The following is an 18,649-nucleotide window of genomic DNA, read 5'->3' as shown; positions in this document are numbered from 1 at the left end:
AAATAAAAGAAATATTATATGTGTTTTATTAAATCAGAGTTTAAATGAGTGCTGAACAATGACACCAAATTATATCAATTACATGTATTTCTTTATCTGTATCAATAATGGAAAACCTAGATTTTATCTAAAGTTTTATCAGTGTTTAAGTGTAGTGTAAATATCATGTGTCAATGTACAGTTATTTTTGAACCAATTGCTGCTCACTGTCCAAACATGAAAATGTCAAACTGTTAAGATATCAAAAATGTTTAATGATCTTGCAGTTGTTTAGATAAAGTTATATGATCATGTTATCTTTGGCATAAATTTACACCAGTTCAGGGAAGGTACACTTGAAGTGCTTTATTTTTTTTGTCACCTCTTCTGAGTAGTGCCAAATCTAGTTGTGCATATCATTGGCATTTGCCGATCAAGAGTTATTGCCCTTTAATGACTTTTACTTTGAAAATTTGTCAGATTTCAGGGGGTACCCCTCTTATACCACTTGCAATTTTAATAAACTTTACAGACTTGATTGATAGCTCAAGTACGTGTGCATATTACACAGGTTTCCACTTGAATGATATTTGGCCGAGTTAATGGCTTTTGAAGTGGTTTTTGTGTTGCCAGCTGCACAGAAGCTTGTTTGGACTACTCATTAGGAAGTACTTGCGCAATTTCATCCAAACTTTATAGGGATAATCAATACTAAGTCTAGTTTTGCATTTCATCAGCATTTTTTGGTTCAATGACTTTTGTGAGAGTTATGGCCCTTTAAAGATTTTTATTTTTAAAATTTGGCAGATTACTTCTCTTAAACCAACAATGCAATAATTTCAAAAAAAAACCTTTACAGGACTGATCGGTAGCTTGAGTACTTCTGCATATTACACAGGTTTTTCTGTGAAATTATTTTTAATGAGTAATGACCCTTGAATAGAAAATGGTGTTTCTCTATTAATGATTTTTGTTTCTCTTGGTAACAGTAGCTGCAACATACTATTGGCTATCATGAGACACCACATGTGGTCACTGATCGCTCTTGCTTTAAGAAGAGAATTAATATTGTTTTGAAGTGAGTTTTGCGTATTTTTAGCTCTCTTGTCACAAAATGACATGGTGAGCTTTTGTGATTGCTTTTCGTCTGTCTGTCCATCCATCTGTCCGACCGTAAACTTTTACTTTAAAGGACAACTCCTCACAAACCAATAAGCCAATTTCATGCAAACTTCACAGGAATGTTCCTTTGGTAGTCAACTTTAAAAATTGTCCGAATAATTAAATTCCATGCAGAAATCTGGTTGCCATGGCAATCAAAGTTGCCATGGCAACCGAAAGAAAAATCTTAAAAAATTCTTCTTCTTAAAAACCAAAAGAGCTAGAGCTTAAATATTCAGTGTAAAACATTGTGTAGTCAGTGTCTACCAAGTTTGTTCAAATAAAATCCCAGAGGTCAAAATTGGCCCCGCCTTTGGGGGTCATTGATATTCCTACATGTATAAAGTAAAACACTTAAACATATTCTTTTTAAAATCCCAAAGAGCTAGAGCTAAGATATTAAGCATGAAACATCTTCTAATGCGTGTATACCAAGTTTGTTCAAATAAAAGGCATGGGGTCGAAATTGGCCCTGCCCTGGGTGTCATTGATTTTCCTTATATGTATATAGTAAAACTTTAAAAACTTCTTTTGAAAAGACCAAATAGCTAGAGGTTAGATATTAACCCTTTCCCCCATGAGCATATTGTGAAAAATGGCCGTTTTCACTGAAAAGCCTCCTGTTACAAGTTCAAACTCCTATGAAACTATGAAAAATGCTTCAATACTAATTAAACTTGGCACAAATGTTGACTGTACCATTGCCTTTGTAATGACATGCACAGTCTTAAATTTTCTGTTATCGTGGCAACGAGGGGACATCTCAAAATTGCCAAAAACCACTATTTTGCCTCGATTTTTTCCATTAAAATTTATTTCAAAGTGCTGCAACTTCTCAAGGGATTGACATTGAGTCAAAGGCTTTTCAGCGTTGGTTACACTTTACATTATGATCGACCTGGGGTCATTTTTAGCCTCTCACAAGTCCAAAATTTTCTTGGCGATGAGGGGGCCTCTGCCCCCCTTCAAACCCCCCTAACAGAAGGGGGCATATCCCCCTTCTGGCAACCCCCTGATGAATCTTTTGGATGGGGGCGGCGCCGAAAAAGTGCTCAATTTTTAAGCAACATTTCTCAAACGAAAACATGTGTTAGGGGCCCAAATAATGACATTTTTTCACTATTTGAGGCCTAAAAAGGGGGGGGGGGGGGGGGTCGAAAGTGCGTTGTTTCGCGTATATATGAGGTAAAGGGTTAAGCAAATTGTCATAATTTTACCTTGAAGGTTAATGGCAATATAAAGGTCAAGGTCACATCAGAAGAATTCAATATCTTGGTTTCGTCATGTGTTCTTTTGTCCAACAAAGTTATGACAATTTAAGCCAAATTCATTATTTATCTTGACAGTTAAGGTCAGATAAAGGCCAAGGTCATATTTGAATAACATTACATCTCAGTTATATGTGCTCTTTTGCCTAAGTATACCTAAAATAAAAAATCGAGCAAAATCAAACATTTGACCTTGAAAGCCAATGTCATTTATCAATCAAGGGTAAGTTCAGTCTTGTCACTTTGAAGGTCTTGTCCAAATGGTTGTTTTGTCTGGCGTGGGTTCGATCCCCGGAAGATGCTATTGTAGTTTAGCGCGGAGGAATTTAAGGTAGTCTAGTACTGGTGTAACTCTCCAGGAACGATGGTTAGGAAACTACCCGCCTATATGACTGAAATACTGTTGGAAAAAGGCGTAAAATGAAACAAACAAACGAATGGTTGTTTTGTCAAAGTATAAGTTACATACATGTACTTAAGATGTTTGCTGTTTTCGATTTGCAATAGATTTTTTCTGATATAACTCATATCAACTGATACAGATAAGACCTGTTGTATTAATGCATGTAAGATATTATTTTAGTTTCATGTGAATAAGAATAGAAAATATCAATAAAATGTTTTATTATTTTTGCTTTAAAAGGCTTTGTTTATCTTATCTGAGGGAAAGCATGTGTTAATAAAGGAGAGCTGCATAAACAGGTAGTGTGTGTTTATTGGCAGTTAAACACTGTTTTTAGCTCGACTATCCGATAAGAATAAGTAGAGCTATTGTAGTCACCCGAGCGTCTGCGTCCGTGTCGGCGTAACCCCTTATGTTAAAGTTTTTGTAATACCTCAAACATTTTCAAAGTCCATTGACATATGGCTTTGAAACTGTGCACACTTGTTCACCATCATGACCCCAACCTGTAAACAGGAGGAGGTAACTCTATCAAGCATTTTGACAGAATTATGCCCCCTTTTCGACTTAGAATTTACGTTAAAGTTTTTGTAATACCTCAAATATTTTCAAAGTCATTGACATAAGGCATTGAAACATGTTGAAATTTTATACTCTTCTTTGAGAGCATAATAGGACTCTCTCCAAGGCCTATAACTGTAATATGGATTTAAAGAAAATTTTTGCCTTTTTCTTTACTGAGAAAATTTTACCTTTTAATCAAGGCTTTTTTTACTATCAAACACTAAGAATAGTCGAGCATTGCTGTCCTACCGACAGCTCTTGTAAGCTCACCTGAGTACATTGTGCACAAAGGGTGACCTTTTGGGATCACTCTGCATCCGTCGTGTGGTGTACATCAATAATGGCATAAAACTTTTTCTTAAAACAGCTCCTCCTATACCATGCAATAGGCCAATATTCTTAAAACTGAGCGGGAAAGTTCCTGGCATATTGTTCAAAGAATTCCATTCCATGCTAAATTCTGGTTGCAATGGCAACTGAAAGAAAAAAAAAAACTTCTAAAAAACTCCAAAGAGCTAGAGCTTAGATAATTAGTGGGTGTCTACAAAATTTGTTCCAAGAAGTCAAAATTGGCCCTCCCCATAGGGTCATTGATTTATTTTATATGTACAGTCATGTTCATAGAATTATAGTAAAAACAAAGAAAATCTTCTTAAAAAACCTTAAGAGCTAGAGCTTAGATATTTAGCATGAAACATCTTTTAGTTGGCATATACAAAGTTTGTTCAAATTAAACCCCTGGGGTCAAAATTTGCCCTGTTCAAGGGGGTCATCGATTTTCCTTATTGGCCGGGTTGCACTGGTGCAAACCCGTGTTATAGAATGGTGTATGTCGGGCGGGGAAAACTTTTCGTAACAGTTTTCACAGCAACTACTTATCACAGCCTCTTGATATTTGGCATACAGCATTTACACGTAGTCCCATAACGTGGGATTCAATTTCAGGTCTGTCACGCATCCACTTCCTGTTTATCTACTTAGTTAAATTTTCCATGTAGGAAATTTTGGTAACAGTTTTCTCAGCAACTACTTATCACACAGCCTTTTGATATTTGGCATACAGCATTGACACATGGTTCCATACCATGGGATCCACACCGTGGGATTCAATTTCAGGTCTGACGCTTATCCACTTCCTGTTTATCGACTTAGTTAAATTTTCCACATTTATGGTCAATAGTAGGAAATTTTCGTAACAGTTTTTTGAGCAACTACTGATCACAGTCTCTTGATATTTGGCATACAGCATTCACACGTGGTCCCATATCGTGAAAAATGATTTCAGGTCTGTCGCTCATCAACTTCCTGTTTATCAACTTAGTTAAATTTTCGACATTAATGGTCAATGGTAGGAAATTTTCGTAACAGTTTTCTCAGCAACTACTTATCACACAGCCTTTTGATATTTTGCATACAGCATTGACACATGATCCCATAATGTGGGATTCAATTTCAGGTCTGTTGCTAATCCACTTTCTGTTTACTGACTTAGTTAAATTTTCCACATTAATGGTCAATAGTAGGAAATTTTCGTAACAGTTTTCTCAGCAACTACTTATCACACAGCCTCTTGATATTTGGCATACAATATTCATTCAGACATGGTCCCATACCTTGGGTTTTTATTTCAGGTTTGTTGCTCATCCACTTTCTGTTTACTGACTTAGTTAAATTTTCGACATTAATGGTCAGTGGTAAAATTTTTTCTTAACATCACAGCATCATGTTATTTTTATTATACAAATGCAACCTGGTCTTTTCTGTTTTTGATCCATTTTATGTAAATATTAAAAACAAACAAAATGTCTTCTTGTAAAAACCTTTAAGACGTTTTTGGGAGTTTGCATATTAAAACGGTTCAATAGAATTTCTTTAAACTTGGCATGTTGTTAGAATATGATAACAGAAACATTTTAAGTGAAAAAAAATGGGTCACCAGTTTATATAGCATGAAAATCTCAATAAATTTGAACTTTCACTCTTGAATTCTTCAAAGGTACTATAGACGCTTCAGCTTAGATATTTGTACTCTCCTGCGCATCGGTCGAATGTTCCACTATCGCTCACGTCTGAAGTAACGGGAGTGTATTCAGTAAGCTGCGAAGGGAGCGTAAGATATTTGATATGAAACATTGTCTAGTAAATCTCTACAAAAAAGTTGTTCAAATTCTAGCCCTGAGGTCAAAGATTTTTTATATGTATATAGTAAAAACTTAAAAAAAAGATTTTTTTTAAATCAAAAAGAGATAAAGCTTAGTTTCCATAGTAACCAATGACATTTCATAGCAAACTGTAAATGTTCATAGCAACAAGTGAATCTAAAATTGAATTTTATAGGAGGAACTGACTTCCAAGGAAACTATTTATTTTGTATATTGCAACCAGTGACTTCTTATGTATTTAGAAATAGCAGCCAGTTATAATTTTACTCATACATTGTTTCAGATACAAATATGAATTTTGTGTCTGCTTTCATTTATAGTTTACAATATAACTGTTTCCTTGTCTTGGAGAGTATTAATATTCAGGTTAGCTATATTAGGCCCATCATGGCCCTTTTAATTATTCTTCTTTGTGTATAGTGACAAAATCACGAGGTACATGTATGTTAGAATGAACATTATTTTAAAAATCTGTAATGAAATTAGAAAAATAGCATCTTATCACCAGTATTATTAACATGGGCCAAGTTGACTCATACTGAGTTTATATAGGGCGGAGATGACTTTGGTGACAATTTATGTGTTTAGGACCGAGCTGGTTAGAAATAGCTGGACAGCATTCCAGTAAGGCAGTTGAAATTTTGTAAATCTGAAAATGGCATGAATTAATGGCAAATAGGATTTATATCATGAATTCCTCTGACTTGATTTTATTTTATCTTATTTAGCAGCTGATCAGATCATATTATACATGTAGTTTTAGTTCCGACAGGGACTTTGGATTCTTTCATGTGAGGAACCTTTCCCTTTCCAGCTAGCTTACGGAACATGTGTGGCTCTATCTGGTGCCTGTTTGTTCCTGAAATAATGTGCGAAAAGGCACCCGGGGTCTTCCTCCACCAGTAAAGCTGGAACATCACCATACATGTATACTGTGTGTCGGTGTGACGTAAAAACCCAATCAAGCAAACTTATAATAAAAACTTCTTTTATTAGGCACCCATTGGTGGAACATCCAAGAATCATCCTTTGTCTACAGCCTGTCACAGGCATCTGGACCAAAAGAAATTTGTCATGATGTGTTATACAGAGAAGGAGAGAACAGACAGAGAGAAGTTACCTACACACCAAGACTGGTCGCATTTGATTTAAAAGTAATTTTAACCCTTACCACACTAAATGTCTTAAATATACTTGTCTATCATTCAATCTGGACTTAAACATGAATTATTATGCTCCCCGAAAAAATTTCGAGGGAAGCATATAGTCGTCGGGTTGTCCGTCCGTCCGTCTTTAGTACCATTTTGTGAGTACGTCAGTCCGTCCGTACGTACGTCCCGAATTCGTGTCCGGTCCATAACTTTGTTATTTGAAGTCGGATTTTAAAACTATTTCACAGAAGGGATCACCATATTGAGACGACATGTCGCGCGCAACATTTGGGTCGCTACCTACTGAAATGATCACCATATTGAGATGACGTGTCGCGCACAACATTTCGGTCGCTACTTTGAAGGTCAAGGTCACAGCATCACCTTGCAGCAAAATCTTGTCCAGTCCATAACTTCGTTATTTGAAGTCGGATTTTAAAACTATTATACAGAAATGATCACCAAATTGAGACGACGTGTTGCGCGCAACATTTGGGTCGCTACCTTGAAGGTCAAGGTCACAGCATGACCTTGCAGCAAAATCGTGTCCGGCCCATAACTTTGTTATTTGAAGTCAGATTTTAAAACAATTTCACAGAAATGATCACCATATTGAGATGACGTGTCGCGCACAACATTTGGGTCGCTACTTTGAAGGTCAAGGTCACAGCATCACCTTGCAGCAAAATCGTGTCCGGCCCATAACTTCGTTATTTGAAGTCGGGATTTTAAAACAATTTCACAGAAATGATCACCATATTGAGACAATGTGTCGCGTGCAACATTTGGGTGGCTACCTTGAAGGTCAAGGTCACAACATGACCTTGCAGAAAAATTGTGTCCAGTCCATAACATCGTTACTTGGAGTCGGATTTAACAACTATTTCACAGAGATGATCACCATATTGAGACAATGTGTCATGCACAACATTTGGGTTGTTTTTACACTTTGAACTTTGTCTGTGACATAACTCTGACACTACAAGAGGTATACCCTCCTGTGTCCAAAACCTATTCGGGGAGCATCACCCGGTTCAACCGGCTCTTGTTCTTAGGGAAAATTTCAAATTATGTTGTAACTGAATTGCAGTCGACTATACAGAAGCATAGGCCTGGAAGTCCTAATTTGAAGAAATTTTGGAGGATATGTAAAAAAGGATATACATCACCTCAGTAACAATAGTTTGAAGTTTCTCTACCCAGGACTTCTTCTTTCATGTCTGGAATGTGCCTGCTATTTTTATATAGAGGGAAAACAGTTTGAAGTCATTGTATGATTTATATATGTATGAGGCTTAAGCTATTGGTGCAACTCCAACATAAATTTACCAAAAAACAAGGGTGCCATAGTCACAAAATACGCCCGTTTACGAAAGCTTTAGATGGAGATGGGGGCATTATGGATAAGTGTTATCTAGCAAGCAAGTTTTTATTCTTGGCACTGTGTTGTTAAATGAACCTTAAAACAAATCAGTAGGGAAGATATGCACAGGATGTGTGACCTTGACCTTGGTCGCAGGGACCTGAATTTTATGCACGGCACTCAGCCTCACAATGATGAACATTTGTGCCAAATTATATTGAAATCCCTCTATGCATGTAGAAGTTTTGCTCCAGACAAGCGTTTTTCTATGAGCTCTAACGGTGACCTTCACCTTTGACCTAGAGACTTGGTTCATGTGCAGGGCACTACGTCTCATGGTGGTGAACAATTCTATAAAGTAACATTAAAATTCCTCCATGCATGTAGAAAATATGCTCCGGACAACATCTGGATATTTAATCATCTCCAGTGACCTTGACCTTGCAAATATTAACCTAAATTAAATGTGTCACACCTGTAGTCATGATAGTTGCCATTTGTGCTACAATCCATCAATAAATGATGACTAAATGGTCCCTATACACATCTTCAAATTTTTATCTATGTGTAACCTTGACTTTGGTCGCAGGGATCTGAATTTTGCGTGCGACACTCAGCCTCACAATGGTGAACATTTGTGCCAAGTTATATTGAAATCCCCCTATGAATGTAGAAGATTTGCTCCGGACAAGCGTTTTTCAATGAGCTCTAAGTGTGACCTTGACCTTTGACCTGGAGACCTGGATCATGCATGGAGCAATACATATCATGGTGGTGAACATTTCCATAAAGTATTATAAAAATTCTTCCATACATGTAGGAGATATGCTCCAGACAAAATCTGGATATTTCACCATCTTTAGTGACCTTGACCTTGCATATATTGACCTAAAGTACATGTGTCACAGCCGTAGTCATGATAATGACCATTTGTGTTACAATCCCTCAATAAATGATGATTAAATCGTCCCTATACACATCTTCATATTTTTATCTAAACTTTGACCTCTATGTGTGACCTTGACCTTGGCTGCAGGGACCTGAATTTTGTGCGCGACACTCCGCCTCACAATGGTGAACATTTGTGCCAAGTTATATTGAAATCCCTCTATGCATATGGAAGTTTTGCTCCGGACAAGCGTTTTTTCAATGAGCTCTAAGTGTGACCTTGACCTTTGACCTAGAGACCTAGTTCATGTGCATGACATGGCTTCTCATAATGGGTGAACATTTCTATGAAATTTCATTAAAATCCCTCCATGCCTGTAGGAGATATGCTCCGGACAAAATCTGGATATTTCATCATCTTTAGTGACCTTGACCTTGTATATATTGACCTAAATTATATGTATCACAGCCATAGTCTTGAAAATGACCATTTGTGTTACAATCCCTCAATAAATGATGACTAAATGGTCCATATACACATCTTCATATTTTTATCTGAACTTTGACCTCTATGTGTGACCTTGACCTTGGCCGCAAGGACCTGAATCTTGCGCGCGACACTCCGCCTCACAATGGTGAACATTTGTGCCACGTAATATTGAAATCCCTCTATACATGTGGAAGTTTTGCTCCGGACAAGCATTTTTCAATGAGCTCTAAGTGTGACCTTGACCTTTGACCTAGAGACCTGGTTCATGTGCGCGACACTGCTCCTCATAGTGGTGAACATTTCTATGAAGTTTCATTAAAATCCCTCCATACATGTAGGAGATATGCTCCGGACAAAATTGGACGCCGCCGCCCGCCCGCCAGGGGCGTTCCCATAATACGTCCCGTTTTTCAAACGGGCGTATAAAAAAAAGAGTTCATTTTTGGGTCTCCCTTGGCCTCTGTACTTACCCTCTTCATTCACTGCCAAACTTCGATACTGTATTTGATTATATTTCACCTTTACAAAATCTTTACTTTGAAATATTTATGCTTTGTTTTATCCGAGAGCATATAGAAAATTATTATACCCCCACCACAAAATGTGGGTTGGGGCTATAATGGATTCGCTTTGTCGCGTCGTTCGGTCGGTCGGTCGGTCCGTCTCCATTTTCGTTTCCGCTCTATAACTCGTATACCAATTGAAGGATTTTCTTCAAACTTGGCTCAAATGTTCACCTCAACAAGGGGATGTGCAGAACCCATGTTGCCCATGTGTCAGCTTAAGGTCAAGGTCACAATTGAAGGTCAAATATCAAACAATCAAATATTACACAGTATGTCGTGTCCGCTCTGTAAGTCCTACACTAATTGAAAGATTTTCTTCAAACTTGGCTCAAATGTTCACCTCAACAAGGAGATGTGCAGAACCCATGTTGCCCATGTGTCAGCTCAAGGTCAAGGTCACAATTGAAGGTCAAATATCAAACAATCAAATATTACACAAAATGTCGTGTCCGCTCTGTAAGTCCTACACTTATTGAAAGATTTTCTTCAAACTTGGTTAAAATGTTCACCTCAACGCGGGGATGTGCAGAACCCATGTTGCCCATGTGTCAGCTCAAGGTCAAGGTCATAATTGAAGGTCAAATATCAAACAATCAAATATTACACAGTATGTTGTGTCCACTCTGTAAGTCCTACACTTATTGAAAGATTTTCTTCAATCTTGGCTCAAATGTTCACCTTAACAAGGAGATGTGCAGAATCCATGTCACCCTTTTGCCGGCTTAAGGTCAAGGTCACACTTGCAGGTCAAAAATTGACTTAGAAAATATTCTTTAATTTTAACATTTATTTGAATATTTCTGAAGCTAGACAAGGTATTTGCTTGAAACTTAAAATATATATGAAGTGTCACAATTAAGATATGCTGGTCAAGTTTCATAACTCTGTATTGCATTTTAACAAAGTTATGCCCCTTTTTAAGTCTTCAAATTTACATACAGTCAAATATTAGACAATTTGTCGTGTCCGCTCTATAAATCCTATACTAATGGAAGAATTTTCTTCAAACTTTACTCAAATGTTCACCTCAACAAGGTTATGTGCAGAATCCATGTCACCTTTGTGCCAGCTAAAGGTCATGGTCACACTTGAAGGTCAAAAATAGACTTAGAAAATGTTCTTAAATTTTAACATGTACTTGAATATTTCTGAAACTAGCACAGGTATTTGCTTGAAACTTAAAAGATATATGAGGTGTCGCAAATAAGATATGCAGGTCAAGTTTCATTACTCTGTATTGCATTTTGACAAAGTTACGCCCCTTTTTAAGTCTTCAAATTTACATACAATCAATACTAGACAATATGTTGTGTCTGCTCTATAAATTCTATACTAATGGAAGGATTTTCTTCAAACTTTACTCAAACGTTCACCCCAACTGGGCGATGTGCAAAACCCATCTAACCCTTGTGCCAGATTAAGGTCAAGGCCACACTTGAAGGTCAAAAATTGACTTATAAATAAAATGTTTAGTACATTGGGAAAATGAAAGGTTATTTGTAACTGTTTCAAACATGATTCGATAATATATATTTATACTTTTAACTGTACAATTAGTCTTTTTTCACCAGAGATAATTTCTTTTTATGTATTTGTGCCACTTAAGTTATTCCCTTAACCACCTTTCCAAGTCGTCTTCTGTCAAGGACATTGGTGGGGGTATGAATCGCATTCAGCGATAGTTCTAGTTAATTTTGGCTTACATGTATATAAATAGGGAAGTTTAAAGACACTGAAGCAGGAAGGTTTACTGTACGAGACTGGAGCTGATGGTGATGATATAAAATGGATGGGGGATGTGACCATGCATAAAGAAGTCTCGGAACCTCTAAACCCCTATCTTAAGAGTTTGGAACAAGTTGAAATTGAGGATCTGTCCATAAGCAAAGATATTTCAGGTAAGTGTAAATTGTGGGTGTACAGGTCAAAGTCAAAATAATTTAAGATTTTGTCTTGTTTTCAATTATATATTTTATAAAGTTCATGTATATAACCAATAACCCACACGACTTGTGGAGAATTCTATAAATATCCTTTTTAATGTATTGTTAATATGCTATTGATAAAGAGAGTGGAAAAGTTGTTATATTTTATCTTTTTACATTTTTCATTACAATTATTGTTCAATGACCAATCTCTAAAACAGCAATTTTAGCTCTTTTCTGTAGCAAAAATTGAGAATATTGTCAATTTAAGCCTAAGAATTAAGATATTTTTTTCTTTCTGTAAAAGGGCAAAAAATTTTTAATTGTTGTTATGGATTTTTTAACACATTTTATCTCACCAAATTTGTATAATAATAATTCGCTTAAATAGTGAATTAAAAAAAAAAAAATGTTTTTTTCTTCCCTACAAAAAACTAAATCATATTTTTTCATTTTTTCCCAAAAAACAAAGGAAGCAAAAGATGGCACAGGTATAAGGTTAATTGTAATAGGACATAAAATGATATTGAAAAGCTAAGATTTTACCATTTTTAGCTCACCTGAGTACAACGAGCTCATGGTGAGCTATTGTGATCCCACACCGTCGTCAACATTTTCTTTAAACAATATCTCCTCAAAAACCAATGTCTGCACAGTAACCAAACTTTACAGAATCATCCTTGGGTGGTCCTCTTCCAAAGTTGTTCAAATGGTTTCGGTCTGTTGTATAAGTAGGTCACGGGGCTAAGATAGGAGTTTAGAAAATGCAAACTCTTAAAAATCTTCTGTCTGAAAGAACAAGGCCTAGAGCTTTTATATTTGGTATATGATATCACTTAAAGGTCCTCTACCAAAGTTGTACAAATTATAGCCCTGGGGTCCTAATTGGCCTCGCTCCAGGGCGTCATAGGTTTTCCTTATGTGTATATAGTAAAAACTTAAAAAATCTTTTTGTTTGAAAGTACAAGGCTTAGAGCTTAGATATTTGGTATATAATATCATCTAAAGATCCACTACCTAAATTGTTCAAATTATAGCCCTGGGGGTCATAGGTTTTCCTTATATGTATAAAGTAAAAACTTAAAAAACCTTCTCCTCAGAATTGACAAAGGCTAGTGGTTAGATGTTTGGCATGAAGCATTGTGTAGTGGAACTCCACCAAGATTGTTCAAATTATAGCCCTAGGGTCAAAATTGGCACTGCACCTTGTTCATAGATTTTCCTTATATGTTTTTAGTAAAAACTTTAAAAAATCCTCCTGTCTGAAGGTACAAGGCTTAGAGCTTAGATATTTAGTACATAATATCATCTATAGGTCCTCTACCAAAGTTGTTAAAATTATAGCCCTAGGGGTCAAAATTGGCCCCGCCCCGAGGGTCATAGGTTTTCCTTATATGTATATAGTAAAAACTTAAAAACCTTCTCCTCTGAATTGACAAAGGCTAGAAGTAAGATATTTGGCATTAAGCATAGCTCTCTTGTTTCATGCTTGATGGGATTTATTTATTTGGTATTCTTGAAGTGCTCTCTCAACTGTTTTGACAAAGGTTTAAGTTTCTAACCATGAGCAATTTATTAACTGTTTTTATTTTCTTTATAGATGAAGAAAAGTATGGTGACCATGACCTTGGCACAGAGAAAAAGAAACAAGTCTGTCAAGCTGGAAAAGGTGATGAAAGAGACACTTTGTCAGAAACGAAACCAGTTAATTTAGAAGATCACATAAATGTATGGTCCGATTTTCTTGGCACTAGTTTCCATCCAAAATCTGTTCACGTCGTACAAGAGTACCGTCATAAAGATAAGTTCAGTCCCTTTGATTTGTTCAATTCTGCAAACGAGGTCTTTTCCAATTACGAATCCACATGTGAATGGGAAGATAGAATCCACTATTTTACAGAAGAATGTGATAATTTACAAGGATTCCATATACTGATGGATACACATGATGGATGCGGCGGCCTTGGAGCTGGAATTCTGCGTTACTTAGAAGACGAATTTCCAGGAAAAGGAATCTTTACTTTTGGCTTCACACCTGCTGACAGTCCAGATAGTACTGCTAAGGAGCGAGCCACAAGAATTATAAATTCGGCATTAGCATATGATAATGTGACAACCCATAGTTCTCTTTTTGTGCCAGTCTCGCTGGCATCAAGTGTATGGCAAAAATTAGGAAAGCCAATAGAAATTCCATACTTGAACTATAAACCGATGGCGTATCACACTAGCGCCATATTGGCTTCAACCTTAGACACTCTGTCACTCCCATATAGACTTGAAACAAATGCAATCAATCTAAGGGACATAACGCATTCCTTCAACAGTCAAGGTCGAAAGGTTGCAACATTAAACACAAGTTTTCCTCTTGGTCTTTACAAAGATGAAAGTTTAATAGACTTTTTCAGCCAGTATGGCGAAAGGTTTCCTTGGCAACCAGTCACACCTCATGTCAAGAATGAGAAAAAACCTTTCATTCAGTCGGTAGTGATGCGAGGTGTAACAAATGCGATGGTACAAAGTAAGACAGACCCATCAAAACTTCCAGAATATCTTGCTAGATTAACTTCTAAAGAAGAGGTTTTAAGAAATTATCTCACACACATGAGTCAAGGGAATTTATTTGCTACAAACTGTCTAGAAAGTGCAATAAAAACAAAAGTTCCTTATCCACAAATTTTCAACGAAAATGTAACAAGCGATGGACTCATCTGTTCGACACAAAGACCAGAAGGAAAGCTGGTAGACTCGGTTCCAATGCTCACATCATTACAGTCAACACCGGAAGCAGGGGACGTAATTAGACAACTGTATGAATCAGCAGCTAAGATGAACATTAAAAAACATCACCGATACATGTCGGCTGGTTTAGAAGAAGACGATTATCAAGAAACTTTGGATAATCTTAAAGCTTTGGTGACATGCTACAAAACGGATGCAGAAGCGTTATAAACCTTGGATTTACTTAAGTAGAATGTTAATGTCATTTAAGTAACTTAAAGATAGTGTGCCAGTTGTCCGTCTGCAAAATAAGATCAACAAGCAATGACTGTGCACATGTTTTATGGTGTAACTTGAGTTAGAGGCAGTGCCTGTGGGATGGTAATTCCCCTGTGCGGATTTCAGAGAAACATGAAGGATTTGGTTATCTGCAAAAAGTCAATCCACCCATGCAACCATCACATTATTCTTTGCCGTCTGTTCATGATTTACATTGTTTTCTATTCAGTGAATACTTGACCGTAAAAGTGAAGTTTTGTCAAAATTAAAGAATGTAAAAGTGATGTTTTAAGATATTTAGTGGGATATTTAGTGTTAATACTTGAACGAAATAGATTAACATCTTGATAGATTACCGATCAATTGCATATAAAAATATTATGTCACAAACCTGTGTTGAAGCTGAAGTGATATTTGTATGTCTTTAACATTATTCATTGCATGAAATGTCGGCAATAACTATCTTTCTAATTTTTTTTTTACATTTTTTATGATTTACTTCAAAAAGCTTTCCCACATCATGAAAAAATCTAGTTGAAGCCAACAACCTTGACAACTAGGCCACATATGCTTACTGTAGATCTTGTTGCATATGGACACACAGGTAGCATATTTTGTATTTACGCATACATTAATAAAGCAATATTTGTTAAACATCTACTATCCCCGTGGAGTGCCGTAGACCAGTGATTATATGAAGCCTGAGGTCCAAGGGTCTATTGGTTTTGAAGTTATTGGTCCAAAACCATTTTAACATTTACAATAAATGTGATCTTGACATCTGTGAAGTTTGAGGACAGAGGGCCCATTGATTGTCGAGTTAAATGGTTGGAAACCATTTGGACTTAAAGGTTAATTTGACCTTGACTCCCTGCTAAAAAGAAACATAGGGGTCATCTACTGGCCAAAACCAATGCACCTGTAAAGTTTGAGGGCCATGGACCCATTAGGCCAGTAAATGAAAAGATTAACCTAGAACTAATTGCAAATTTTTTTTAGCAACATCTCACGAAAGAACATAATCTGAAGTGTTTATCATAAAAATTCCTGAAATTTTGCGAAAACAATAAAAAAGATATAGGTTTTTAAATGTAGCGTTTTTTGTCATTTTGCACTTGGCTTGACTGCGCTACCATACCAGTAGAATTCTCGCGCACAAGTCCGTGAAATCGTACATGGATTGTTGAGTTATTGGTCACATCCCCCAAAACAAGAGGGCCATGATTGCCCTGAAGTCGCTCACCTGTATATAGGCCCCCGGGGCAGGGCCAGTTTAAACCCCAGGGCTTTTATTTGAACAAACTTGGAAGACACCCATTAGAAGATGTTTCATGATGTTTAGTTTTTACTACACACATATAATGAAAAACAATGACCTCCCCCCCCCCCCGGCAGGGCCAATTTTAACCCAAGGGCTTTTATTTGAATAAACCTGGTAGACACCCATAAGAAGATGTTTCATGCTAAACATCTAAGCTCTAGCCCATTGGGTTTTTTAAAAGAAGATTTTTAAGTTTTTACTATACACATATAGTTAAAAACAATGACACCCCTGGGGCGGGGCCAGTTTTGACCCCAGGGCTTTTATTTGAACTTTGTAGACACTTACTAGAAGATGTTTCATGCTTAATATCTAAACTCTAGCTATTTGTATTTTTAAAAGAAGATTTTTAAGTTTTTGCTATATGCATATAAGGAAAATCAATGACCCCCGGGGCGGGGCCCATTTTGACCCCAGGGCTTTTATTTGAACAAACTTTGTAGACATTCACTGGAAGATGTTTCATGCTTAATATCTAAACTCTAGCTATTTGGGTTTTTTCAAAAAAGATTTTTTAAGTTTTTACTATATGCATATAGGGAAAATCAATGACCGCCTGGGGCGGGGCCAATTTTGACCCCAGGGCTTTTATTTGAACAAACTTGGTAGACACTCACTAGAACATGTTTCATGCTAAATATCTTAGCTCTAGCTCTTTGGGTTCTTTAAAAGAAGATTTTTTAAGATTTTACTATATGCTTATAGGGAAAATCAATGACCCCCCTGGGGCAGGGCCAATTTTGACCCCAGGGCTTTTATTTGAACAAAATTGGTAGACACTCACTAGAAGATGTTTCATGATAAATATCTTAGCTCTAGCTCTTTGGGTTCTTTAAAAGAGGATTTTTTAAGATTATAGGGAAAATCAATGACCCCCTGGGGCGGGGCCAATTTTGACCCCAGGGCTTTTATTTGAACAAACTTGGTAGACACTCACTAGAAGATGTTTCATGCCATAAATCTAAGCTCTAGCTCTTTGGGTTTTTTAAAAGAAGATATTTAAAGTGTTTCCTTTCGGTTGCCATGGCAACCAGAGTTCTACATGGAATTAAATTCTTTGAACAATTTTTGATGGTGACCATCAAAGGAACATTCCTGTGAAGTTTGGATGAAATTGGCTTAGTGGTTTATGAGGAGATGTCATTTAAAGAAAAAGTTTACGGACGGACGAAAAGCGATCACAAAAGCTCACACTGTCACTTTGTGACAGGTGAGCTAAAAAGGGTTCACTGGTCATGACCAATCTCCATTCCGAAATTGAAGTTCCCACGCCCAAGCATTCTCATGTTATTGATAAAAAATGGTCTGATCTACAGACTCACGAACCTACCAACATGTGCAAAGCAATATATCCCCCACTACTCTGAATCGGAAGGGGGTATAATTATTTAAGAATATTTGCAAATTCAATCTCAATTTCTAGATATTGTAAATAATATCATTCTCATCTATGAATTTAATACATTCAAGAAAAATAAAATCAAAGACAAATACAAAGATTCTTTGTAAGAAATTCATTTTATTTAAACCACACAGAAAATGTACCTTGATTTATGTTGACTTTCAAAATTTGTTATGAAAATTGTGTAAATGTGATGTCCACAAACACATATTCTATATAAAATTGTAAGTTTCCTCTTGATTGTTAACAAAAAATTCTACCTAAATTTTAACTACAATGTAACAATAAACACTAGTTACTGAATCTAAAATGAAAAGCGTACATATGAAGTCCATTCCAGTGTTACTTATGCAGTATAAGAAAGTCTGGCAAATTTGTTTCACAGAAACTTTTGGTCCCTCTAAGCACTTTCTTAGGCCTTGAAATTTGATAAAAAAAACTTTAAGATGAAGACCAGTCTTATGCACATTCTGATTGGTTGATTCAGATATCAAAGTTTCAAACAAGCCAATGGAATAGGCTTTATATTTAGACTGGTCTTCAATTCTATATCCCCCACACATGTGAATGCTACAATATGATTGGTGGCGAATAATTTGTAAATTGACCAATGGGTAAGACTAGTTTTAACCGTTAATCTACTGAACTTGTGTAATGAATGTGCCCAGCTTTGTATATGGAATTGTTGATTAAAAGATACAGGGATTTTGATATTAATATTCCAAAGTTGAGCTACCAACAGTATAGGGCCTGGCCAGACTGCACAGATGTACAGGCTTGCCTGGCTCTATATAGGTGGCAATGACTTATCATGTACTGTTTCAGCAGAATAAGGGTTTAAAGAATGTTCAATAATTTCAGACCCGAAGTAACACAGAATATTAAGGTTTTAAGTATGTAATAATCTCATACCCAAAATAATGAAATTTTACATGGTACATATAGCAGATTGAGCAATTAAAGATGGGTGACTTAACAATATGTTTACAAGTACATCATTACAACAAAA

General features: G+C 36.4%; 1 protein-coding gene across 1 annotated transcript; it reads left to right on the top strand.

Moving 5' to 3' along the window:
* Positions 1-6,526: 6,526 nt before the first annotated feature.
* Positions 6,527-17,889, top strand: LOC132728942 (protein misato homolog 1-like; the record flags this gene model as incomplete). The annotated part of the gene is made up of 3 exons (XM_060714666.1): positions 6,527-6,691; positions 11,713-11,893; positions 13,521-17,889. Coding segments are annotated over 3 exons (1,695 nt in total), but the record flags the coding sequence as incomplete, so codon positions are not given.
* Positions 17,890-18,649: the final 760 nt, after the last annotated feature.

This window comes from Ruditapes philippinarum, unplaced genomic scaffold (genome assembly GCF_026571515.1).
Source record: "Ruditapes philippinarum isolate M1 unplaced genomic scaffold, ASM2657151v2 ctg3641_1_1_1_1, whole genome shotgun sequence".
NCBI lineage: Eukaryota > Metazoa > Mollusca > Bivalvia > Venerida > Veneridae > Ruditapes > Ruditapes philippinarum.
Note: the sequence above shows the minus strand (reverse complement) of the source record. Positions and strands in the feature narration are given on the sequence as shown.